General features: G+C 39.0%; 1 protein-coding gene across 3 annotated transcripts in view; it reads right to left on the minus strand.

The window, feature by feature from the left end:
- Positions 1-27,658, minus strand: part of pde2a (phosphodiesterase 2A) — a 180,903-nt gene that overhangs the window by 23,819 nt on the left and 129,426 nt on the right. For 2 of the 3 annotated variants that reach the window (XM_028045030.1, XM_028045031.1), the window contains 7 exons: positions 9,166-9,255; positions 8,792-8,880; positions 5,994-6,103; positions 5,281-5,336; positions 5,038-5,097; positions 3,424-3,580; positions 2,781-2,833 (listed from right to left, as the gene is read on the minus strand). In XM_028045030.1, the coding sequence (XP_027900831.1) occupies positions 2,781-2,833; positions 3,424-3,580; positions 5,038-5,097; positions 5,281-5,336; positions 5,994-6,103; positions 8,792-8,880; positions 9,166-9,255 (615 nt within the window). Of the gene's footprint in view, positions 1-2,780; positions 2,834-3,423; positions 3,581-5,037; positions 5,098-5,280; positions 5,337-5,993; positions 6,104-8,791; positions 8,881-9,165; positions 9,256-17,927; positions 17,971-27,658 lie in introns of those variants that run through there. The other variant, XM_028045032.1, reaches the window with a different exon arrangement.

Genomic DNA, 27,658 nt, shown 5'->3' on the forward strand with positions numbered 1-27,658 from the left:
CCCATGTCTTTTTGCAAAATAGCCCAAATTTGGTCAGATTAGAGAGAAAACATCTATCATTTACCATATGAAAAGTCTTGCCTTAACTCATGGGCTTTGACTAGGACTAGACTAGAGTAGACGGGATTATCTCATCTAAACATAAAATAATAGAAATAAGAAAATATGCCATAGTTTCTGTAAAATAAATACTTTAATTTTAGGACACAAAACTCAGACAAAAGTAAAAGAAAGGGCATATGAAGCTCTCATATAAATGAAATGGTATGCATGAGTCCAGTCTTTCTGATGCTTTTATTCTACTTGCTGAAATTCAACCAATTTCCTCCTGCTACGTGGGAAGAGAAATGCTCTATTCACATTCATAGACTGAAATACACTGTCACACACACTCAGGCGTGTACGTACGCACCCACACCCACCATTCTTCCCTGTAATCCACATATCTGGATGGAGAACAAGCAAGGCAGGAATAAACAGCCTCTACTGCCAACAAGCTCACCCCCAAGTCACAAACATCAGCCCATGGGAAGAACGCATGTGTGTGCACATTCAGCAGGAACACGCACACCCATAGACAACATGTTGCTGCGCCCACACACAGTAATAAACCCCTCCACCTCAATTTTATTTATTTATTTTTCACAAATGCTGTTAATCCCATAAGAACTACTCGGAGCTTTCAGCACAAAACTGATGATTCTTCAGGAACAACAATCTCCTGCTTCCCTTTTCTCCTTCCTCATTTCTACAGCAATAAACAGGCCAAATGAATCACTACTTAAATGAAATACATTTTAACAGCAGTGCACATTCTGTTAAAATGTGCAGTCTATTGCTTTATACAAAGGAAAAAGCTGAATTACAAGTTTAGAGGTGTTGGGGGGGGATGTAATGCACACAGGTTGATCTGATGCTGCACAGCAGTTCGATACCACTCAGTTGGTCTCAAAGAAGCACAGGTGCAGGAAGGTCTGTTTGACTTCAGCAGTTAAGTGGATAAATCACCTCTTATATTACTTAAATTGCTTAAAACACAATGCATATTAATTTTCTCAAGTGACAGCTTGTATTAAGCAGCAAACTTCAGTTTATTCGTTATGACTGCAAGAAGGAGCCACAATGAATATAGTATGAAAATAACTATCATTGTAGCTCAATTAAACCAGTAAGGTAACAAAACTATACAAGTAGAAACAAGTTGTATAATCAATTTAGAAACACTTTTGCCATCAGTAACACAACCATTATTTTCCATTTTGATATTTCCTATTTAATTCATGTGCAAAACAAGCACCTGGTATTACCTGTGTTCAACAGCACATGATTATATTACAGCCCTGCCTTTTCAGGAAGAGGCAGAAGGATTTTGTTTTTGCTACTTTAAAGGCTAACCTGCTCTAAATCATATTTACTAGGATGCAAAAATATCACTCCAGCTGATCCAAATACACGACAGCAGGTCTGACAGAAACAAATGTATACTATAGCATAATCTCATTTCTCCCACTGATCCTCACTGGCTGCTTTCTAATCCAGGTACGAACAGGACCTTTTTACTGTTTGATTTACAAATAAAGTTCATCCAACCGAACAGAAAATATTTATACAACCTGTAAAGAACTCTAAAGCATGTTAATATAAAAATGATGGTTTAGTGAAATAGCAGCACAATATCACACTAAAAGGTATGCTGCAGTTCTCTTGCAGATTTTTCTTCCTTCCTTACTTCCCTCCTCATTTTTTGTGGTAGCAAAATGAACCTGGATCCTCACTGACACTTTTCTGTCTCAGTCTCAGGTGTTTATAAGCATTTCAATAACTGCTCTGAATGTAGCTGTGGGCACATTCAGGCAAATAGCCCTTTTCCTCGCCACCATTTTGTGACTCAGCACCAGATCGATACAGCTCTGCCTCACTCGAACTGAATATTTTCTTTTCCTAGTTTGAAGAGGGTCTAAGAGGGACAGGCCTCAGCGTATCATCATATTTAAATCATTCAAAGTTTTTTTTTTGCACACTGATCAACACCAAAAATGCAGTTACAAATACATTCATTTTTATAAACATCATTAGTAGAAACACAAATAAGAAAGATAAGTGTTATTACTTATCTTGTTCATTTGTTCATTCAGCTGCAATAAAAGATTAACTGATAATTTAAAAAGAAAAAAAACCCCTTTGTATTGGGGGCATCAATAAATGTGCAGGAAGCTGTCAAACACTCTTGGTAACTAAGCTTCCTTGTTTTAAAAGCTATAAATTGTATAAAATAAGTTTTCCCAACAGAGCAGCTTTCTGGACATCCGTACAGAGCTACGTAGGACAATACACAGACATAAAGAACTTCTCTCTATATACTCATGAAGCAATCTTGTGCTGTAATGTACTAAGGATTTGTGCAGGATAACCTTCAAATAGCCCTCCTGTCTCTGGTTTTATTCCTGTTTCTCTTATATTTCCCCATCTGTGAATAATTCCATACATTTGAATTGTATTTCTGATGATGGTGTTCCTCCCTCGCCGCTACAGCACAGCTTCTTCTCCACTGCATTTGATCTACACTTTGTTTCTTGCCTCTCCTTTTACAGAGTCTATCTGACTGTATATATAAATATGTGAAAAGGGTGGAGGGGCTGCTCTGTGGGGGGATTGATGAAGTAATGGTGTGACAAAGATTTTGCAACAGAAAGGGAGGAAGAAGCACCAGTGGAGATGTTTTGCATCTACTGTGCATCTGTGTGTGATGGTGGGAGGGCAGAGTGATCTCAGCTACTTACATAATTGATGACTTTGAGCTGAAGAGAAGCGGCATCAAGGTCATAGAGCTCACCTAAAAGAGGACAAGGAAACAAAAAGAGAGAGAGAGAAAGAAAGTGACAAGAGGGAAAAAAAACCCACGGAGGAGCAAGGGCGAAGAAAGGGAATTCAGATCATGTATGCGAAGGGACAGAGAGAAATCCAGAGAGAGGTGCACTCAGACAGCGAGGTCAGGAAAGGGTGAAAGGAGCCGGTTAACAGGGGGACTAATAACAAAGACAAGACAAGAGATGGAGAGCTGCCTGGACTGCAGAAGAGAGAGCCGGAAAAGTGAAGCAAAGGCAGGGGAAACTGGGGAGAAAAAGTTAACTCATATTTATTGACAATTACTGGAGAGTAAACAATGTTTATGCATGTGTGCAGGAACAGCAGGAGGTAGTCCACCTCCATTATGCATGATAATTTAAACAATGTTTTGGTAAAGCATTCTGCTTTCAGACAGTGAATCTAAATAGACAGAGCCTCCATGCCACTGGGTCCAACTTTAATTACGCACTCAGTCTGTGACTGCATGACTGCTGTGTCAAACTGCAAACTGACTGCAGAAACAGTAAGTTTTTGTGCTTTGATGAGTGTGTATGTGTGTGAGTGCTGCGAGCATACCACAGAGCTGCAGAATGTTGCGATCTAGCTCGCAGTAGTCCTGCTCTGAGACATTGAGGTGCAGCAGAGCATTGTGGGACTGCAGTGGAGACGGGCTCAGAGGAGGCCTCTGATAGGATGCTTGCACAGCCTGGATGCGAACACATGCCACCGAGGCCTGCAGGGCCATAAAGCAGCAAACACAAACAAAGACAAGCAGCAAAGTCAGCTGAAATAGATATTTAACTTTGAGCTCTCTGTGCTTCTGTTTCATTATGTTTCTTTCCCAGATAAAGACAGTCACTGCGTTACTGCTGCCACTGACTCCACAGGCTTTGTTGTTTGTTTTTGCCTATAAAAAATACTCCTGGACCAGAACTTCAATTTTTCTTTTGCTGTGTCTGCTATCTGCCCTTTCAAGTTCAAGTTGGCTGTAGCAGATGGGCGAGTCTGATTCTGCAGGAAGTTTATTCATGTTAAAGTTTATTCATGGTTCCCATCTACTGTTGCCACATGATTGATCAAGATGAGGCATAGTTGCAAAATCAACCACTTCTTCTAAGTTCAAATTATACCAACTTAGGAATTATTATTTTTTTGCTACATTTAATTTAACATTTATCCTGCATCTTTTAACTGCACAATAAAGAAATCATTCAGAATCAAAATGTATAAAATAAATAAAAAACTGTAATAAACTGGTGGCACAGGTCTGTATGCCTCTAAAGTAATATTGTGTTAAATTAGCAATCTTCTAAAGATCAAACCTGTCATAATGCATCCAGAATCTGTTGAACTGCAAATAAAGTCATTTTCTTACAGAGAAGCTTCAACCAGCCAAACAGGTCTCATTTCACAAAAGTATCAGTCAGAAGAAGGGTAAAAACATTTAAGGAGGCAAAAATGATAATCTATTATTTTAGAAATCATGTAACAAAAATGACACTATTATTCTATGACAAGACATTTCTCAACTCATGTTAAGAAGATAAATTAAAAACTAGGTTGGTGGGCTGCTATGAGACAGACAACAGCAATGAAGGTGCTGCAGTAAATTCAGGTGAATTCTGCTTGTGTTCTACAAGTGACAATATTGTCCAGTTTTCTGGACTAAAGACTACTGCAGAATGATAGAAACCTTTTTCCAGGGGGAACAAAGTGTTAATCTGTGATGAAATAAAACTTCTGGACCACTCTTCCAGAAAGGGAAGGGAAGCTGGGGTTACAATTTCAGACTGATTTAAGCGTATTTGTCAATGTGGATGAAATGTGAGCAGTTCTAAATAACTTTGAATTTCTATCTAAAACATGAAGGTTTTTAGCTGAAAGATGAAAAAGATCTGATAGTGGCACTGGTTTATCAGTATCACTGTGAGTCTAAGCTTACAAAGAAATTAACAACAGACTGGCTCCACCTGGAGGAAATAAGTTTTTTTTAATGAACACAGGTAAAAATATAGCACTTTGAGAGCTGGCAGGCTATATTATTTTCTTGTGTTGCACTGTTCTGCAAAACCTACTTTTGTCAAACCTTATTGAGTAAAACACCTCCAGCAACATACTGCAGCTCATGTTGCCAAGTCTTTTCTTTCATTTCATGTTTGATCATGAAACACAGAGAAAAGGGGAGCTTACGTGTTTTCCCAGTACATTCAGATGCAGCTCGTCTTGATCTGATAGCGGGCCACATCCCACCTGCAGCACACAGAGACAAACACACAACCAGAGAGATCTGAGCAGCACAAAGTCATGGTGCAGGCTGTGAGGTCTCAGAATTCATTTTAGGTGTGCATGTTAACTTAAATCAGCTCCAAACAATCTGCTTTTCCACAAAGAAGAGGCTGAATCTGCAGCATTTGATTTTTTTTTTCCCCTTACCAGTAAGACGGCTAGGACCTTGGTGTGATCCTGATCCAAGATGGGAATTACAAGAGCTGAAAGACAGTGAAGTAGAAATAAAATAAAGCTTAAAATAACTGGATAAAATAAATTTTCATGACTGTAGATGTTAATCATATTTGTTCTTTTTCTGTGTTTTATGCTAAAGACGAACAAAGAGAAAAGGAAATAGAAAAAACAAACATATAAAGTACACAGTTGATGTCCTTGAGTGAGACTGCTTATTCCTTTCATTTGAGCAGCGACAATGAGATGCTGCTTGTTGCGCCAGACAATAAAACAAGCAAGCACACAAACTCTCTTTCCTGCATAATTATTACAAGTTCATTGGTATGCATTTATTCCCACAACACAAAGCGACTTTGCATATGTATTTTTTTCGTCCACACATTCCTCAGGTTGTTCTCTGAATTCTTTCATTTGGCTAGCAGAAGAGTCTGTTCACACTCATCTCACATTTTTTCCCCTCATCACAACCTTTTATTGCTTCTGTTAGGGTCCTTTGTATAATTTTGTTGCTCACCCAGCTGCATACCTCTCTCAGTGTAATTATCTTCTCTTGTTAACTACTTCTCTCTCCATCTCCTCCCTTTTGTTGTTTTTAAATTTCCAAGCTCTCGGCTCGCAGAGAAGGACCCATAATTACACATTTTCTCCCCTGCCTGGACCCTACATAAAACATTCAGCCGAACCTCTCCTGTGTGCCGGTAACGGTGCAGCGAGGAAGAGCCTGTATTTCTCTGGCAGTTCAGATGGAGGGAGACCGGCACACTCGTATCTCTTCTGCTGCTCCACAGCACTCCTACAACAGACACAGAAAGGGTCTGAGTCAGGTTCCAGCAATGCAATAACATGCATGAAATTGGTCTAAATTAATTTCGTTTTGTCAGACACAGCAGAGACAAAACCTCAAGACGAGGTCTTTCTGGAAGAAATTCATTGCAGATGGAAAAACAATCACCAGCGTTAATAAAACAGATGTGTTTTGTTAAATCACACTCGTCAAAACACGGGTGAATAGAGCAATTATCCATTGTGAGAAGACGTTGTATGTTTTCATGGGGAGAGCAGGGATGATGTACAACCAGGTGCAATATATTCAGAACATGAGATGAGCATTTTAAATTTCTCAGATGCACTAAACAAATTCATTCAGAATTGGATAAGAATGGGAAGAAAAAGCCTAAGAAATCTAAATAGCATCACTGAAGCACACACAGGTAAATCCAACATTTATGTGCAGCACATAATAATCAGCCCTCTGACAGAATCACACATACACACCCGCATATGCGCGCGTACACGCCTACACACACACACACACACACACACACCCACACACACCCCCACACACAAGGCAGCAGTCACTCCATTACATGCCCATAGACTCTGAACCCCCACACCCCAAACCACTGCAGAAAATCTCAGCATGTGGCATTGATTTCAAAGTGTCCATTTATTTCAGCCCACTGAGGAACAGTGCACTCCAATCAGAAAATATTCTATTGTGGCAAATACATTTGACCTATGTGTAATGTATTTGTTCAAAGCAGCTCTGCAGCACAGCCCTGGGGCCGATGCAAACCGGCCCAGCAAAGTGCAAAAACAATCAGCAGCACTGAGAAGAAAACAATTACTAAGTATAGTAATGCTTTTACATAAATGTTGGGTGTTTTCTATGTGTTTGGGGATTTAAACCTGGTGCATATTTAAGTGTAGATGACGGCAGAGACAATAAAATAATGGCATGAGACTTATGAAGAACATGTATTGAAGAGGAACAAAGGCATTGGTTATGAATTAAAATATCATTCATCTTTCCATCTTTCCTGACTAGTTTTCTAGGTCCTGCAGCTGAAAAACATCCCCACAGCACAATACTGCCACTATCATTTTTCAATAGTCTGGGTACTATTGAATACATGAGTGGTGCCCAAAATGTAGATTGGTTGTTGTTCTCAAAGGTTCTCCTCTGTCTACAGAACAACACTCTGGTCTTTGTTTTTGGCCACCTCAATAACTAAGACTCTTCCCCTCTGCTCTGTTTAGAAGGCCAGCTAATGCTAAGAGGAATCCTGACAAAAATCTCATTTCTGAAGAAAAGTAATTCCACAGCGTGATGCTGCCACCACCATCATTCACTGTGTATAAGGTTTTCTTTTTGATGATGTGCTGAACTGGAGGAGAGCTGCTTTCTTTCAACTCTATGTCTAAGTTAAATGCATTAAATGCAGAAAAAGTCTCATTTGACCAGGGTCTGTAGACTTTTTCCATCGGCAGCAATTTAAAAAATGCTTTCTTTGACATACACACCAAACTTTGGTTTGCACATGAAACCAAAGTTCATGTGCAAGTGAACTTTGGTTTACTTGCACATGACAAAAAAGTTTCAAAGAAAAACAATCTCTGGAGTTCCTTCAGCTGAGAATGTTTGTGCATTAAGTGTGTGTATGTGTGTGTCAAGGTCTGGTTTATTAGAAAGTGGTTTCGAATCAGGCTCACACTAGATGGCCTTCCACCTATCAGATGGGTTCTCTCAGTGTAGGTAGATGGGGTTGTGTATGCCAAAGTCTTGATAACAGGCTTATGTAAGCAAGTGAATTTAAAAAGAGAAAAGTTAAAAGGGTCCTGTAGCCCTTCAAATATCTGCAATCCGTCAATCCATGCAGCGATGATAGATGAGTGTTAGTGAGGATGGGCTTGTGTGAAACTCTAATGTTGAAGCCTGAGCTTCTGTCTTTGCATGTTTGCATGGGATTCCATGTCAATGTGCCAGTAAGGTGTTAGAAGCTGGCCTCTTGTTTGACAAACAGACAGATTCATCAATAATGTAGTGCTGGTTTTTGCCAGCCCCTGGGCAGCAGTCACAGCAGCATATGTGCAAAGCTTCAGAGAGAGCACTTAGGAGAGGAGAGGATTGCCATGTCTCGCTAAGGGACAGAGGCGTACAGCTATCTGGGCGATTAGGTCTGCAACGCTTCCGCAGGGAGAGGGACTGAAGGTGAAAGAGAGGCGGCGGAGAGATCAAACCACATGCGGCTCAGCGCTTTGAAAGAGAAAAACATGGCAAACTGTGTGAGTCGGGCAGCGAGGTAGAAAGCTGGAATGGGCCAGTAGATCACAAAAGAGGATTGGGGTGTCAGAGAGACAAAGATGTTCGACAAGATGAAAAAAAAAAGAATAAATGAAATAAAGAGAAACAGCAAGAGATGGTAACAATGAGACACCAGAGGCAGAGAATATCCTTGTGCTTCTAGATGATGGGATCTTTCTTGGTGACATCTCCATCTGTGTGCTGATGATTGCTGATTTCATTCAAGTGGCACCTGCTTTTCAGGTAGACAAAACAGTGTTGTCGCTTCCGCCCTCCTCCCCGTGTTTTGTTGCCTCTCTCGGCATCACCGCCCTGGACGGCGGTGCGGCAGCAAATCAGCCCCCAGCGCTGAAAAACATCTGCAGCTCAGTGTACGCAGACACAAACGGTACACACCTGAGCTTCCCCTCCTGTGGCACTTCGTACGGCGGGTCATCACACAGCAGCCTGGAGTCTCCCTCCAGCACGAAGATGCACACACACTCCTGGCATACAAAATCAAACAGAGACATATGCGCACCCTCGTTTGAAACATTAATCAGATTGTAATTGATATAATGAGCAACGAGCCTCATGCATTTGCAGAAGGGTTTTGGCCTATATGCTCCCCGCAGCGATGTAGAGACTGACACAACAGTCTTCATCATTCTGAATATTAACAAGAGGCTTTTTTCCCCCACAGGTAATAAATTGAGAAAATTTCAATTGTGTTTATTTGCAAATGTAAATTATGTATGTGTAGATGTGTGAGAGGAAGAGAGAGCAAATACCGTGCTGGGGAGCAGCTCCTGAACGCTGTCTCGCAGGGCCACTCGGAGCGAGCGTACATCAACAACTGCTGCCAGCCGCAGCAAGGCATCCTGGAGAGGAAGACAAACAAATTCCCTCATGTGTACTTGGCTGTTTGTTTATGACAAAAAAAAGAAAAAAAAGAAGAAGAAGCAGGGACCTTGGCTGCCATTTTATGTTTTCTTTGTAGGTACAAGGTTTACACAGTCAGAACTATTTATTTGTAATGACTTCGCAATGTTTCAAAGGCCTTCTAAGTAATTTTTCTAAATGCATCCTGCTCTGCAGTTGGCAACACAAGTGTCGCTCTTGGAACATAAAGTGAACTCAGACAGCAGAATTAGTTTTGCTCTTCACCGCACTCGGCGCTTTGTTTCGATTTGGATCTGTGAAAACAAAGCACTTGAAAATTCATTTGCAGAGTTTGGTAGGTAGCTGACTCACGGAGTTAAAGTGCATGGGAAGTAATGGGCAGCTCTCACAGAACACTTAACTTGCACCTGAATGTTTGAAAATGTGTTGATCCTAATTAGAATGGCTGTGCTTAGGATTTGACTGATTAAGCTAATTTCCACACCAAAAACTAATAACTTCATAAATCCTAAGGTCAACGTGTCAAAATAAAAAATCTGACAATTGGAGCTCGCAGAAACTAAGGAAACTTAACTTCACTGAACTGGACACTTTGGAGATATACATTAATCAGGCAAACCATTAGGACCATTGAGAGGTCAACTAAATAACACGTGGTTATTTTGTAACCTGCAACTTGTAGATGCATCCCTGCTTCAACACATCAGAATCAAATGGCTGAAGTCTCACATCAGTCATTCAGCTCTGCAAAGGCCTTTGTCATTAATTTCACTAATTTGCATTGAAGACAGGAAGCAGAAAAACTTTTCAGGATAGTAGCTCTATAATATCTCTAAAATCACAGCTCTTATGGAGCCTATATGCCTATACTCATCACCATTTATGTAGAGAATAATAACATTATGGCTTGAGGGTTAAGAGACTCTTTTAAGATTAAAATTTGTGAATACTTTTAACCTTTTGCTCCTTTCCTTGAATAAACAAAAGTCTTTATGGACAAAATAAAAAACTTTGCAGCAAACATGTAATTGTTCCGAGTTTGTTCCAAGCCAACGTTTCCCCTAACTGCAGTTTTACAAATGCCTATTACATAGGGTAATACAACATTAGTTACAAGAATGAAAACATACAGCTACCTCCTAATCTCTTACACTGCATCACCTGAGACTTGCTCTATATTATATCCAGCTAACAAAATTACTCCAGAAGGGAAACTTAGGGGTGTGTTTGGTTTGGTGATGTTCAACCTCTATTATCCCTTATGACATCCTTTAAATGCTCATCCACCAATAGATTTGCCATGTGGTTTGGGATTTGGGTGTGATTTGGGTGATACGGCTTTCTGCCCAGGGCGATGCATCACAAGAAGCAAATAAAAGAGTATCTTAGTTGTGTTCGTAAAAAGTTTTCTATGGCTTATTTGTCGGTGTAACGTAACCACAGAAATCATATTGTGCAACATATACGGGTAATGATTTTAAAGCTGGCTTTGCAACTTTTGATTCAGTGCTAAATTAAAGGGATATTTCAGTGTCAACTGACCTCAGTCTTATCTCTCTATCCATTATGGACGAATGCACCACTGAATATATAGAGGCATATAAATGGAGGCACATTTCCAGGATACCACTGATTCAAGAACAGCCACTGATGCTCTGTGTGAAATTTCATCTTGTCAGCATATGCAAAAACATTTTCACATCTTTCCCCCCCCTGTTTATTCTTTACCCGCAGTTTAGATTTGCAACAAAAATCATTGCCCATTGACATCTGAAGCCTGTGACTTACAGGTCTTTATAGTTTCTGACACAAACAGGAACCTCTGGAGCTGCTGCTATGCTAATTCGCAGTCTTTGCTTGCCAGCTCTGTGCACAAAAGCCAGACTGTTTATACCTGCTCTGACTGAGCAGACTTGAGAGAAATGTATGAAGAATAAAGAAATGAGAGCATAAAAGAGTAGCTCAAGCCTTGGCCACTTTCTTGACTGTGCACACTAATCTGTTGGCCAGAGGGAAAGACTTCCAGAGTCAATTTCAATGTCAAAAGGATGGGTGATCCAACAGTTTTTTAACTATCTTATGAATATGTCAGTTTAGCAATACCGTTGGCTTAGTAGTTGTTTAACTATAGAGTAGTTTGCTTTTCCCCAGTTCTTGTCACTGCAGAAAACAATCCTAGGTTATACAACCCCGTCTAAATTTATTGACACTCCTAATATAGATTTGAAACAACTCAGAGCATGATCAAAAGATAAATTTAGCATTGTTTGACAGAGTTCAAATTATTTCAAAGCTTTTTATGCACTATTCTGATGGAAGCTATGAGCAAATTTATAATGAATAGCTATTTATTAATCGATATTATGCAAATGAAGATTTGGTGTCTTATTTGAATAGTGACTGATCTTCCAGGAAAACAGAAAGTTATGTATCCAATTTTTGAGGCATATAAAATTACACAATTGTGGCACCAGTAAATTAGTAAAAAAATAAAAATAAAGGGGGATTTTAAATCCAATGAACAAAAGCACTTGAATGTCTTAGATGTTTCACGTTTTCAGTGTGAAATACTACTGCTAAAAAAGTTTACACTATTCCAAGGATTTTTAAAAAATCTCATTATCAGATGTTTCAATAAATGTGGAGGCCTGACAGAAAAATATCTGCTACCTGCAGAACCACGTAAACATCTCCACTCTATGAAATAGAAAAGACATGAGCCTTGCAAATGTGCTTCCCTTATGACATTTCACAGCATACACTTTTTATTCCCTGTGTGGTCTACTTAAATCCCGACCTGCTAGTGTTATCATAAAGCATTTTGATTTCTTGTTACCACTGTCTGAAGAAACATCTCAGTGGGACCTCAACATCTGATCAAAGCACAGGAAAAACAACGAAAGGAAAAATGAAGACTTAACATCCTGCAGTACTGAAAACTGTGTTCTGAATCTAAATTGAAAAAAAAAAAGCTATTCTGCTGCCTTGACTGTGAATACCTCAAAGTGTTTGTGTGCCTGCTTCCAGACGTAATGCTTTTAATGAGGGTGTCCATCTGTCACCTCTGTTTTTGTAATTTTCCTCCCTTTTTTAGTGTCTCTGCTGTTTCTCCTCCATCTGTGTTCAGTCTTATTTTTCTTTGGACTGAGGGTAAAATGTGAAAGAGAAGAGGTTGGGTGGCGAAGAAGGGGGAAAGTGATGGGGCTTCATAGATAGCAGAGAAAATGCCAAATGTGAAGAAGGAAGAAAAAAAGGAGAAAACTGGAGTGTTGTCATGGCTGCGCACTCGATGCTGGTCATTACATATGATTAGATATGATTAAATGCGATTAGCTTTGATCACTCAATCAGCACGTTGTAATGAAGTTGGAGCTATGCCAGCCCATGTGTGAGCATCCGTATGTGTGGGAGGACGTCAAGGTATGTGTGCGTGAGTGAGTGTGTTGCATTTTAGGTTACGGATCTCAAGATGCTTAGACAAATTCCTGTAAATATTGTTGGACTGTTGGGAGATTATCCCAGCAGATCACATAAGTCCTCCCTGTTCTGCAGTTCAGTTCTCACAGGGAACAGAGGATGTAACTTGCCATCCTTTGTGCGTCACTGTTTGTGGATGTACGTTGCTCGCAATAAGATGTGTGCCTCTGTAAATGTCAAACGCCATCCTATGACCTTTCCCAATAATTTCTTGCCATGTACCTCAAACCATCTGTTACATTAATTTACCTGCCTCTCCATCCCTCACTGCACATCCTCTCTCCTACACACACACTCACAAACAATCAAGCACCAAACATGACCGTTTATTTCTTTGTTTCTATTCCCTAATGTCTAAGAACTTAACCTTTTGCTTAAATTAAAAGGAAAATTTTAAGGCAAAATAGAGGACACTAAAATTTGTGTCTTTTGAAGTATTTTGTCATGTTACAGCTACAAGCCTCCATTTATTTTATGTGAAAGATAAACACAAAGCAGTGCACAGTTGTTAAAAGAAAGAAAATGATGAATGTGTTTTTAAATGTTTTGTTTTTGTTTCTTTTAAGTAAAACCTGAAAAGTGTGGTGTGAATTTGTATTCAGACAATCTGAGCTAACACCGTGTCCAAAAACAACAATAGCAAAAACAGCTAGGCTCTATCAGATTGGATGGAGAGTATATGCAATCATCAATTTTCTTAAAACACAATGTCGTGCTGGAACCTGAATCAGGTTTAAGGTTTTCTTCCAGACTTGCACTGTATTTAGCTCAGTTTTGAAAAGCATGATGCTGCCACTGCTGTGGAGAGGGCGTGCTTAGGGTAATGTGCTGCGTGGGTTTTTTATTGTATACAATAGATTTTATGTAGGCTAAAAAGTTAAGTGTCATCTAACCAAAGCATCTTCTTCCACTTGTTTGCACAGCCCCCCAACATAGTTTACAGCAAACTCCAAATGAAATGTGTCTCTTTTCTTTCCTGCCACTTTTCTGTAAAATCTTGATTTGTGGATTTGGAAAATATCCATCCATCCATCCATCCATCCATCCATCCATCCATTTTCTGTTCACCCTTTGTCCCTAATGGGGTCGGGAGGGTTGCCGGTGTCTATCTCCAGCTACGTTCCAGGCGGGAGGCGGGGTTCACCCTGGACAGGTCGCCAGTCTGTCGCAGGGCAACACAAAGACATACAGGACAAACAACCATTGACCTGAAATAATTCAGGTCAATTCAAAAATACTTTATTAATCCCAATTTATTACCTGGGGGAATTTATTTACAAATAAATGTAAAATAACAATGTTGACACCACAGATACATTTCGCGTCACCATTAATTTATTGCACTGCTTTGGCAGATTGCACTGTCCTCCAGCCTCTACTTATAAAACAATCTGAATGTTAGATTGCAGCAAATGCCATGCTGAGTCACACTGTGACTTGTCCTTTTCTTTTACACGTCTTCTCATCTTCCCTTCACATCTCACTAATTTTCCAAATGTAAAAATTCAATCTTGAACTCTTCATCGCTGCGTTGATCCCCAGGTTCCCCTCTGCAGTTCCAGCTGCTTTCATCAGCGCGAACCTTTGCAGCTGTCTTTATCGGCAGCTTGCCGAATCACTTGCAGCTCTCTGACATTTTGAAGGGTACCTGTGATCGACATGGCCAAACATAGATTGTTCTCAGTCTTGTCGCTTTCATTCTGCATGCACACATTTCCCTGTTTCAAATACTGAAGCCTTAGCTGGTTCACCTCGCATTAAATACTGAAATCTGACATTTTAAACACCACTCTGATTCGAAGAAGCTTTGAAAGAAAAGGAAAAACATTCCAGTTAAAAATCACTAAACCGAGGGTAGCACATTTTTCTATTCTACATCCCTTCTGTCTTGCAAGTTTTCTCAAAGGTGGCCTAATAGATATGCAGTGTCTAAAGCCTTCATGCTTCCTCTGCAACAGTTACACTGTCTTTACTCTTCAGGGATCCACTTTAGCTACAAGCATCTCACTGAAGCTGTGGGACAGCTGGTCCAAAAAGCTGACAAAGTAGAGCCGAGAGCCTACAGCTAAACTTGTATAGAAATTAGATTACAGAGGCCTCGGTTGGTGCACTGGGCCAACCTGCTAATAAATATGAGTAAGGAAGGAAAACAGGGAGCAAAAATATTCTCCCCTCTTCACTCAATTGCTTCCCTGAACTACAGCAGCCATAAATCTGAGTTAATGGAGAGGCAGCCAGACGTTTGCAGCAAAAACTCCGGGAGGATTTCTCACGGAAAAGTTTAATTAAGTCTACGCGGACAAGGCCGTAGCCAGCAGGATAAAGCCAAATCAGCTCTGTGTAATGGCAAGATAATTTCTTACTGCACAGAACTAGGCCAGATAATTTTTGCGCATTCTTTCTGAGTTTATTCCAGTTTACTGTCCTGGATTTAAGAGCTTATGCTTTTTTGTGTGAATTCTATAGGATAGATCCAAGATTGCACTCATTTTATGAGCTGTGGTTTTTCCAGCTGATGATAAAATGATTTCAACCATCTGTAGCTGTCATTGCACAAACAGTGCATAGTTCTTGGTGTCTGTATCAGTTCCCTGAGGGACTCAGTAAATGAATACAGAACCAGCAGAAGTGTTCAAGGGATTAAGCCCCGAGGGACCAGCCAGTGCATTATTGCATATGTATAATTTGAAATGCAAGAAAATACTCATAGAAATATATTTAATAAACAAAGAAAATAAACTGGACTCGTATAGTGAGACAGATGCAGCGTTTTTTAAATTAGCAGGTAATAGTAACTGGCTGATTCCCAACTGATTTTCCTATATTTTTTTCAGATGAAAATAAAATAAAACTAATTTTGCAGACAGGGTATCAGAGAAAATCTAATTTTCCTTGAATTATATGTACAATATACTTCAAATATGAGTAAATTGAGTTATTTTACCGGCACCTGGAAAAAATCCCAAGCTTGTAGCTGTATCTCATTTCTAGATTGTACAATATAATTATATTTATATCAGCTTCCCTATTATAAAAAGGGAACGCTGGAGGATTTAAAGACTTTGGACACAGGCACCCAGAGAACTCTCAAACAACCAAAGAAATCACAATAAAGTGTACTGAGACTGTTATGCATTTTAAATAAATGGGTCGCATGTGGAATCAGTTGGAACAGAATAATGTCTGTCAAACATTGACTGTAGTAGTTTTTGGTAAATTGGCAATTGCTAAAGCCCGATGATTAAACCTGCAGTATGCAATTTTTATTAAAAAAAATAAATTATTTTAAATATTTGTTGAAATTGCACTCTGTCATGGCGGTATGGTGTGAGACAGATAATCTGTGAATAAAATGAGCTCCTTTGTGTTCTTCCAGCGCTAACTAGAAACAGCCAATCAGAGGCAGGAGGCGGGACTTAACCCAGTCAATCACAATCCTCCCTCACCCGCCCCTTTTGCTCTTTGCTACGCTACAGCTAGCACAGCCTATTGGGAATACCCAGTCCAGTTAGCATGACGGCAGATAAACGGCTTTCCTGTAACGGTAAGTTGTTTCACCAACATTAGCACATTTAGCAGAAGGTAAATGAATCTGATTCACAGTGATCTCCTCTCGGCTCTGACTGGTTGTTTTTGGTCAGGAGAGGTGAGGGAGCTCAATCTTTTCACTGATTATCTGTCTCATCATGTCACAACATGACAGTTTTAATAAATATGTAAAACATATTCTTCATAATGCAGCTTTAAATCAGAGACATACTCCATAGAAATGTGCAGATTTTTTCCTCTGTCATTTATTTTATTTTGCTCCAAAAGAGCTAGGGTATAGTGCAAACTATGTGGGTGTTGATGGTGAAACTGTTTACAAACCATTTAATTTGAAACTCACAGTGCCACTCCATACGCTGCCCCCTACTGGCAGTGCTTCCTTTTGTTTTTATCTGTGGCCTCAGCTCCATGACTTGATGAGCTGTATACTACGAATCCGTTTTAGAACTTGAGAAAATATTTGTATGGATGGGTATGGTACAAAGTGCCCTTCTGAAACTGATGTTCTCAACCTTGCTTAAAGGAAACACTTCACAACTAAAATTATTATGCAAATGAACCACTTTTTGTAGATCCCTCCATTAAAGATGCTCTATTCAACTTGAAGTATTCAACATGTCTCTACTTTGTCACCTTTGTATATTCAGTGTATTATATTTCATAATTATCTTCTAACCACTGACCCTTCTTCAGTTCAGCTATTAAACCAAGCAAGAGCTACAAGAAAAGTAATTGCTTTTTAATGGACGTCCAACACCTTTGATGTTAATTTCACACAGAACCAAATCTTATCTAACTGAATTATCCCAGCAAATATATCCCCAAACTTACAGTGTTATATGCTGGAGAGAGATTTATTTCCCCCCCTCGAATGTAGTCATAGTTAGGATGACTGATAAACCCGAGAATGACTGAGTCAAAGTCAAACTGATAATTATAATTCATTTATTTATGGCAGAATAAATCCAAAATGATTCTGGATCAAGGATTTCAATGACACTGACACCATATGGGGGTCATTAAGAGCTGGATTGCAGTCATGGATGTACTAGAGGTACAGGGGGCCTTTGAGAGTCAGATTAGATCAGATAGTTAACTAAACACTAATATTCCAAATTGGTCACATTAGATATTAACCTGTTGGAGGTAACGAGCTGTCAGAGAGGATTAGCTTAAGGAGTTAATTGGAGCCTTTAGGGTAACTCCAATATTTCTTATCTGCTGTACTGTTCACAGAGCCATCTAACACCGCAAACCAATCTGCATTTCAATAGGCTCGACCTTGATGAAGCACCAAGGGGATGGTGGGTAATGGCATTCCACTTGCAGATGATTAAAGGCGTCCAACGCCACGTGCCTATAGAGATTTATTTAAAATCAACTATTTATTTGTTGTGATGAGCCTCTCTGTACTTTACAGCAAATCATTTGCATACTTACTTCATCTTCTGCATGTTTATCAGCTGATGTTTAATTCGATAGGAGGCAAACTATTGAACTCTTTACACCTCGTAAATTATTGATGCAGAATAATTTTCCCTCAGTTGTCAGTGGAACTGTAGAGACTAAATGAGTTTGTCTATTCTTTAAAAAAAAACACGGAAAGAGTCATACATTCACTTACCTGCACATACTGGCTGGAAGAAGGGTTGTGTTGTTGCATTGGGTCCTGGTTGTTATTCCAACAGAGCTGGGTCTCCAGTAGCATCACTAACATACTGGAGACACATGCACTGTAGAATACAGCCAGGCCATGAAGAACAGCTTCTGATAAGCATGCATGTACGGTTATCTGTTCAACCACGAGTCACTAAAGCTAAAAATGTCTTCTACAAACATTTAGAGACTATGCTGCGTCAGATGCTTTTTAGTTTCTACTTTTAAAGTCTTATATAACGAACTGCTTACCTCTCACAGAAAGAGGCAAGCAGCAAGCAGGTTTTTCAGTCTTTCTGTAAAGTTGCAGGGCATTCTGCATAATCATTTCAGCCTGGAACAATACGTTCTTTCTGCATGTCTCAATGTCAGTTAGAATTGATCTTGAAGACAAAATAGTTTTGTAAAGAGTAAAGAGTTTATTTTTCACAGTTCACTTGAAGTTTTATATTTTTTAAGTTCACTTATTTATATTGAGGTTCTAAAAGCTGAAGTAGTTTTTTTAAGTCACACTGTTGCAATTTAAAATAATAATAAACATTTGAGTCAGTTTGTGAACATTTTTCTGCTCCTCAACGTAATTTTTTCCTTAACATCGCTAAATCCAATGCTCAAGCTTTTCTTTGACATGTTGACAAACACATTTTACATTTGAATAAGAGCCGAAATACTTATTTCCCTGCTGAAAAATCTGTCCATTAGGGGCCCCTTACTTATTGACCTTAAGGGCATGGTTCAAATGTCTGTGTGTGTTTGTGTATATGAGGAAGGTGGGAGGATCCTTAGACATGAATAAGACATGGGCAAGTTCCTCCACTCCTTGCACAAAAAGCACAGGAACCACCAAAATATCACCAAGGAAGTTTCTGCTATGATGGGAGCACAAAATAGTTTTGATTCACCCCCGATTTTTAATGTTAAGGTGTTACCTTGGTCAGGTGTAAAGAGGTCTTACTAACAATTATTAAAAAGATTACTTCTTATAGGCAAAAATTGCTAATGAAGAGCAAAGTAAAGCAACCTAAGAATGAACTCTATAAAGATATGTTTGATTTCTTTTTCTTTTCAATGCCAATGCAAGTAGAGAAAGAAGCAAAGAGCAACAGTGTCAAGATAACAATGAAAATGTTGACCTATTCTTATAAAGACAATTGGCATGCTGATGACAAGTGTATATTAAACATTTTATTAAACTGAGACAAGCCAGCAGACCATAATTCATAAATATTTCCTATGAACAACTCATGGGAAAGCGAATGATTGGCAGAAAGAGTAAGGAACAGGAGTTCAGACCTGAAAGAACAAGAAGACAGGCAAGCACCCGACAGACGAAACAAGGTAAGTCAATTCCATGAAGACGGAAACTGCTCACTGATGAAATTCACACACTGCTCAGAGGAGACGCGAGCAGCGGTATTACAGAGAAGGCTGGGGAGCCCGATCTGTTCCCCGTGTGCTGCGATATAACACAGATTTACAGTGAAACACATTCTTATCCCACTCTGGGAGGATGTCAAGTCATAATTAAACCCCGTGGCAAAATTTTATATGAGCTCATCTAAGAAAAGTGTCCAACATGACTTACACGGAGCACACCCAGATGCTTTAAAACTTGACAGTGATATTCTGCCCGTTATAAATGTCTGCCAATTCTCCCCTCAGTCAGTCTGAGGCAGCTTTAGCTTCTCCCGAGACGACATCAGACAGCTGTTCTCATCACATCTCATCAGTATTTCATTTTAATTAAAGAAGAAAGAGAAATGAAGAACAAAAGTGAACCCCCCCCCTCCAAAAAAACACGCTGCGGGTTTGTAAGTTGGCACATCAGCACGGACTATGTGTCATTGAAGAAAAAATATCACTCTTAGCCTTGTGATGCCAATAATAAAGACGTTCTGGACAGGATTATTTATTTATGCTGTAGTAAAATAGTATAAATCAAATCAGCTGGAGAAAAGGAAAGATTCAAAGTTTTTTTCCAAAGGTAAGGAAACATGTCAACTATGCTTCATTTGTGTTAGTTTTCATGCTTATGATTTAGTCATCTGTATCTAATTCACTAGGAATGCAGTTTTGTCACTGTCCTGAAAACCTGCCCAACCTTGAAAATTTTGAACATGCTTTGGGGTTTTTTCAGCTTTACTATATGCCATGGTTATCGATTTTAAAACATGCATTTTATGTAGCACCGTTCTTATATTTCTAAATCTTTTTACTAAAATGCTAGAGACAGTGTTTAAGTTCCTTTTTTCTTCCATAGTATAAATTATTACTCCCCTTCTACCACTTGTTGCTGTCAGTCAACTGTATGCTAGAAAAGCAATTTTCCCATTGAAATTTTTCAAAATCACAACCAGAAAACAAGTTACACCATCTGTCGGTGGCATAACCACACTACAGATAAAAAGGCTAATTACTAAACTAGCATCAGCTTTTTTTTCTCACTGTCTGAAGTTCAATCAGATCATACTTCACTTCTTTTAATTTAATTATCAAAAAATATTTACTAAATGCCACAATAATGAGAGAAAGGATATATCAAAATTTTATTTGTTAATATCTTCAAAATCAGAAGTTTAAAGTCAGAATGGTAACTGTCTCTTTAAACAAAGAAAAAAAAGCCCAGATGATGATGATGTCATGGCTTTGGAAACTTCTGATAACCAACACATTCGAGCTACATAGAGAGAGACACCAGCGTTCACTTTAAAAGAAACACATAGGGACGTGTTGTGGTGGTGCAGGGGTTAAGCACAACCCACATAAGGAGGCCTTAGTCCTCGACGCGGCTGTCGCAGGTTCGATTTCCGGCCTGGCGACCTTTGCTGCATGTCTTCCCCCTTCTCTCATTACCCACTTTCCTGTCAATTAACTATCAAATAAAGGCCACTAGAGCCAATAAAAAGAAACACATAAAAGCCAGATTGCAAATGCAGACAGGGACAAAAAACTTCATTTCTGGGGACATGTTCTGTGGTCTGATTAAGCTGTTTGGCCATAATGGCATCTACTTATGAAGTTATTACATTATCTCTTGCTTTTAGCAGAGATAAAATTATGGTAAAGCGATACAAGTGGTAAAATGGGCATCCCATATAAAGAGCCTGTAGTCCTGGACATAGCTGTCCTGGCTTTGATTCCCAACCTTGAAACTTTTGCTGCATGTCTTTCCCCTTCTCTCTCTGCCCTCTCCCCATCTGCTAACTCTCAATAAGGGCCACTAGTGCCAAATTAATCTTTAAAAGAACACAAAAAGATATGCACTGCTGAATTGATGTTTTAACTTCTCAGATTTAGGCCAGTTTAAAATGCTAATCGCTTTGCTCGAAGTGAAATTAATAGGAGCACTGTCAGCCTGTTGGATGTGCAGCTGTTTCTGGACGAGAAAATGAATGAGTTCCCTCTGCTCTGTGTCTCATGTCTCCTTTTGTTTCAGGCGACTGAGCAGCATCAGCATCCTTTTCTTGCCGCGTGAGGCTCTCTCTGTCATCGCCCCTGGAGGTTTAGTTGTCTGTGGTTACTGAAGCACTGCTAATGTTCCACATCGGGTGTCATTCCCACAGTTACACTGATGATCACGGTGACAGCTCTGGCCAAGCTGGTGACAATATCTCCTTGTGAAATTCAATTTTTGAGGCTTTTTAACACCTTAATGTCACCCCAAAAAGTATTAGTGAGCTTCTTTAGCCTCCTGTATTTTCATAAAGCAGTCCACACTGAAAAGATATCTCAACCTTGGCTTTGTGTTCTGATGCAGACTCAGTGACCATGCAGCTGAAATGCTAACAACCTTGAATAAGTTGAAGGGCTCTGATTGTCATCAGCTCTAATTGAGGGATGGGCTCTTCCCAAATGTCAACAACTGCCAATCAGGGACATTTAAATATCATGGTCGACTAAAAAGAAAAAAATGCACATGCAGCACATGTGGTGTGTGGGATACAGTGGCACCTTTTGTTGGAGATAATGACACCTCAGCTCATCTACTTTCTCTCTATGCAGCAACAGTGAAGAGAAAAAAAGGGCCGTTGATGGGAGAGGATGAGCAAAAACCATTAGTTCTTCTGCCACTCACACAAAGTCTGACAGGGAACCCACATTAATGACCGCCATCCTTTATCTTCACCTTCTTTTTCATTTTTTCCTTCTCTCTCATCTACATCTGTTTCAGGTACTCTGTCACTCCGCAGCCTGTAATCGTATGCATATTCTGACTATTCACAATTTCCACCTCCACCTATGCGTCCGCTGTCTTTGTCACCTGCCTGCTCCTCCATTTATCCCTTACATCCCATTATGAGTCCCCCTCTGTCTCAGTTCCTTCCCGTCTCTCCGCTGCAGGTGTTTGACAGTCACACTGTCGTCATACGGCTCTTGTTCTATTTTAATCTGACTCCTCTGTGTGGGAACAGACACCCACATGCTTCTACCATTCTCTAGACTCCCGCTCATTCTTTTTTTCCTCTTCCTGGGTCTTTTCTATGAGGGCTGTCTATCAGCACAGGGCAACAAAACTTTTTCCAGTAACTCAGAAATACAATAGTTGCATAGAAAGCTGTTGCACCGTTGCTCCAAATGCAGCAAAAAGTAATTGTTGCATTAAAGCAAACTTTGTTAAAAGTGTCTTGTGTTTAACTCTAACCCAGTGATGTATACCTTAATGTTGACATTGAGCTGTGATTTTAACCAAAGCACTTGATGTTTTTATGATTCAGTGGATGAAACAAAGGCCAGGTGTTTGTGATTTCTGAAACTGTGTGATGTACATTCGAGTTACAGACCAAATGGTTTGGTTATTTGAGTTTTCTGTTCCAACTATGTTCAGGCATCTGTCTCGAATTACAGCATTATTACATTAAAAGGCGGTATTATGTAAAATTGACTTTTTTTTCCCTTTATCTCGTAATTACGTGTTGTAATGTTATTCCCTGATTAAAAAGATACCTGATGCATTGCTTTGATTCTTTCCTACATGTTTGAGGAATCCTTGAATCTCCCATTGCAGCCATGTACTACCCATTTCCATGGAGCTCCTCCTTGGATCTGCAGTCCCCAGTCGAGCTTCCGCCTCACAGAGCATCCCTCTCCTGCACTTTCTCCACTCAGCCCCACCAGACTAGTGGCAGCAGCAATTAGCAAACACCTGGTGCATCTGGAAGTCTGCTGAGCTCATCACATGAAATACTTCTCAGTGGAATGCTCTGAAGAATGGCTGTGAAATGTAACTTTATGCAAGTAAATTTGCTACTGTTGTCTGTTCAGTTTATTTGGGAAGAAAAACAATGACCATCAATTCTATTTAAATCAGGTGAACATTGTTTCTAATTATTATTATTTTCTTTCCAAACTCTGATGCTCTTATCAGTTAGGTAGAAACTGTACAGAAATGTTCATTTAAAAAGCTCTCAGCTGAATTTGGATTCTCTGTTGTTCTGCATTAGCAAGATTTATAGCAACCAGTCGCTGTTTTGCAAACAGGAATCTGCTCTGTTTGCAAAACTGTTGCAAGGCTCGAAAAAATGTGAGCATTTGAGAGACAGACTAAATCTGTTTTATGTCACGTTACTTTGTATAGCACAGAGGACTTCAAAACATCTAGGAGACACACAAGGGAGTTGGTGAGCAACAGGTAAATTATTCTTGTTTGAGGCAGAATGGATGTGATAAGTTTAAATGTTACAACACAGAACTAGAGGTACATATTATTAACCCCTCTGTTTAGGATGATTTGTAGTCTTTTTTCATGTAACACAAACTCTGAGGGCTACTTAATACAACCAAAAAGCTGCTACTGCCCCTAATAGTGCATTAGCATGTTAGCACTGCCAGCTGCATAATTACTGTTCTTTTGTACCATAGAGAAATCTGGAGACAGATGAACATTATTACACTTCCACTGAATTTAACTCTCCACCAATTATTGTCCTCTTTCGATGAGCAGACCTATAATTTCAAGTCAAAAAGCTTGTCTCCTAGCAGAGGTTGCCAAAAGATCTGTGATGCAAACATACTCTCTCTCCAGATCAACTTTCCAGGTGAGCTGACAAAACTATGAACTGAACTGAATACTTCCTCTTTAGGGAAGAAACATAAAGTCAGGAACTAGCTCTCCCCCACACACACACGCACACCCGCACACCCAAACTCTGAGACAACAGAGAGATACAGTATTTCCCTGTGTTCACATGTTCAAACATTGCTTTTAAAAATGGAGCCTTTCACTCGACTCCCTCCGTCTGTTCAGCACATTGGCGAGTGAGGAGCTGCATGAGCTACGTGAACTTCAAAGTGTACACCTGGGGCATGAATGCAGCAAATTAAAAATGAAAATGTATTAAACTGAATTATAAACAAGGTGTGATTAGTTGGCCCAATTTATACAGGCACAGGTGCAGGTGCAAGCTCACAAATCCAGCTTTAATTAGTGAAAACCAAACACAGGAACACAACGCGCACATACTGTTCAAAACACACACAAACACAAGCCGTAATTTAACTTAAACTTCCAGCATGTTGTGCTATTTTGAACTCCAGTAGTATGTGAGCATGTGAGTGTACTGTACATATGTCACTGGGTGTGTGTGTTGCACCATTGTTTAGCAGCAGAATAAATTTCCTGTTTGAAATTCCAGGATGGGCTCCACTCTGGGAGCTTCCCTATTTATCTGCATGTGTGTGTGTGTCTGAAAGCATGCACAAACACACGGTTTCACAGAACAGCACAATACCTCTGTCTCCCTGAGCTACCTCGAAGTCTCCTTGACATTTCTCACCTCCCCTTTCTCCTCCCTCCCTCCCTCTCTATCTTTTCTACTCCTGGGTCACTGGATGTCCTTTTACACACTTCTCTCTGTTCCCATGACCTCCTTTCCTCTCATAAGGCTCTTCCCCTTTAAAAAAAGGCCCACCTTAAAACTTCTGCACAAGGCTCTCTGCTAATATCGCTGTAAAGAACGCCTTAATAATTTGTTCCTCGAATAAATACAAATAAAATCAATTTGCAAGTAGTAAGTAGAAAACTATGACTTATGAGTGTGAAACTCTGTTGGGGTATGCTAAGAAGTGTTTGTGAAGATGAGCCATGACTTCTGGCCTTTTCTGAAAATATACTGTTCACTTTGAACTTGTGGCCTTTTTTCACTAGCAGCTTAAAGACATGTTAAATGATTTTAAAATTAACCATTTTGAAGAAGGACATTCTAACAAACTGTCAACATGTGTTGGTCTGGCTGTCCAAGCAAGTTTATCTTGAAAGTAGACCAAAAAATGCTAAAAGAAATCTTCAAAATTTGTTGATATGAATATACTGTAAAGTCACACATCATTGCTATTATATTCAGCTTGTAAACTTCATGTATTATTTTTTTTTTTACAATATCTGCAGAGGCATATCTTCCCAAAGTTGGATTTATACTTTAAACCTTTGAACAGCAATTTAATATAGACAATGTACATCTATTCAGCTCTGAGCACAGTGACTTATTAATGTGATACTGAATCTATCCTCGTTGACAGTATCGGCAATGACAGGAAGGAAATGAATCATCTCATTTCTGCAGTGTTATTCCTTCACATTCAATTGTTTCTATCTCATTCATGTCGAAAATATTCTTTGTGTAAAATATCTTTTGCCAAAATGACATCAAAGACAGGAAAGATTCCTGTGAAGTCCTCTGTCAGAAAATGGCCTCGAGTTTTGTTAAAAACGGATTACTCAATGTCAAGATTTGATATAAGAGCCCCTCCCCATTTAATGGCATTGCTGCATAACATGTTTAAAAAGCCTCAAGCCTAAATACATCATATAAAACAGAAGCACTATCTTACACAAAAAATATGTCAGGAAATAATATGCTTTGCAAAATCACATTGTGTGTCACCCAATAGCTGTTATCAAATTAATGTGACTGAAGCTTTATTTTGCGTAGATGAACAATTTTGAAGACATTTTATAAATTTTTTAAAATTATTTTAGCTCTTTACCTTGCAACCACAACAAAAAAAGTTAGTTTTTGGATGGTCTGTGCCCAGGGCAATCTCCTCAATCTTCTCCCATCCTTCACTGTTCTACCATGACAGAAAGTTACAATTTGCAAAGATGAAACTTTCTTGCTTACTTCTTCCCCTGTTGAGCAAAGCTAAAGAGAGTGCCAAGCTTTCCTAGCTAATGGAAAAGAAGAGTAACTTACCCCTCCCCCCACAGGGGCACTGTGTGATTGACAGCAATAACACACTGAGCACACAGCAACATGGGGCCACAGGGAGCCAAGACCCCATTAACAACATGTGCATAAAACAATAGAAAACTTGTTCAACGGGCATCTGAGGAATAAATCTGTTCTATTTTTCATTTGATGCTCTTGCTTCCCCGTTTCTAAAGCCATCCTGAACAACTGCCCATTTCAAAAACCAGAGGTAAAAATGTAGTGAAGTTCTCACTGTTAGAGAACTGAAGCAAATCCTTCATTGTGAGGTAAAAAAAGAATTATTTTTTATTAATTTTCTATGTTCTAACATTAAAATAATGTAACTACCTTTTTTATATGTAACACATTATATCTTGAAATGTGCAAAACAAATGTGTGAAAGAAGCAAAAAGAAGGAAAATGATGCACACCTGTCATCACAAAAATTAAACTTCATGTCTTTTGTTTTGTAAATTCACTTGTGCCATCCAAATATTTACTTCTAAAATGATTATTTTTTGTGCATTTATTTAGGGTTTAGTTTACTCCAGGTAAATAAAACGGTACAGTAGAACCAAGACCAGCTAGAAAACTTTTCAAATAAGTTCTCTACCTTATTTTGTACATTTTGGTTGTACAAAATATTTAACCATCAAGACAACTTAAGTCCCAAAGTGTACAATTTGTAAACATTTGTTTTTGTTTTAAATTCTAGTTTTCACTTTTAATCTGCTGAAAGTGAGGGTGAAGGACATTCACACTCTTCTTCCCCTGGGACTAATTTGGTCCATTGACTCAGGGTTGGTTATTTGAATAAATTCTCATTTATTTATTTATTCAAATGAAGTGCATTAAGATCATCATTGTTGTCAAGTATTAGCCAAGTCAACACTGTAATAAGAGCATCCCAAATGTTCCACTTTGCATCTAATTTTCAGACAATACTGCTTTTTTAAATTAACAATATCAGAGGTTCTTAAAGAGGCATAAAGTACATAAAACACAAAAATATGAACCAATAAAAAAAACTATTCTGCCTTCCTCATTTTTAGAAAGGACTGAAACCATTAGAGTGAATATCCTTCTGAGATTGCGCTTCCTTTTTCAAACCCTACCTATGGAATATCAATGTCTACTGTATATTTACCATGCTAAACAAATGATGTTCAAAATTTACTTGGAAACACCCAACAGTTAGTTTGAAGTGTCCTAAAGTTTAATGTGAAAGAGCTTGAGGGATTAAACATACCAAATTTTTAAAAAAGTACTACTGTGATCCTGTGATCCACAAATTAGGTAAACTGTCACATGGCCATGAAGAGATGAAGATATTCCTCAATATTAATCCTTTTGTTAACCAAAACGCATGGTCGGAGAACAAAATCAATACTGAGTACATAAGGAAAGAACACTTTACAAGCACAACCTTCTAATATGGAGAATCCTTTCTCTGTAATAAAATGAAATATAACTACTAGATACATATCCCATGTTTTACAAAATACTACAAGAA

Source organism: Xiphophorus couchianus, chromosome 18 (assembly GCF_001444195.1).
Source record: "Xiphophorus couchianus chromosome 18, X_couchianus-1.0, whole genome shotgun sequence".
Classification (NCBI taxonomy): Eukaryota; Metazoa; Chordata; class Actinopteri; order Cyprinodontiformes; family Poeciliidae; genus Xiphophorus; species Xiphophorus couchianus.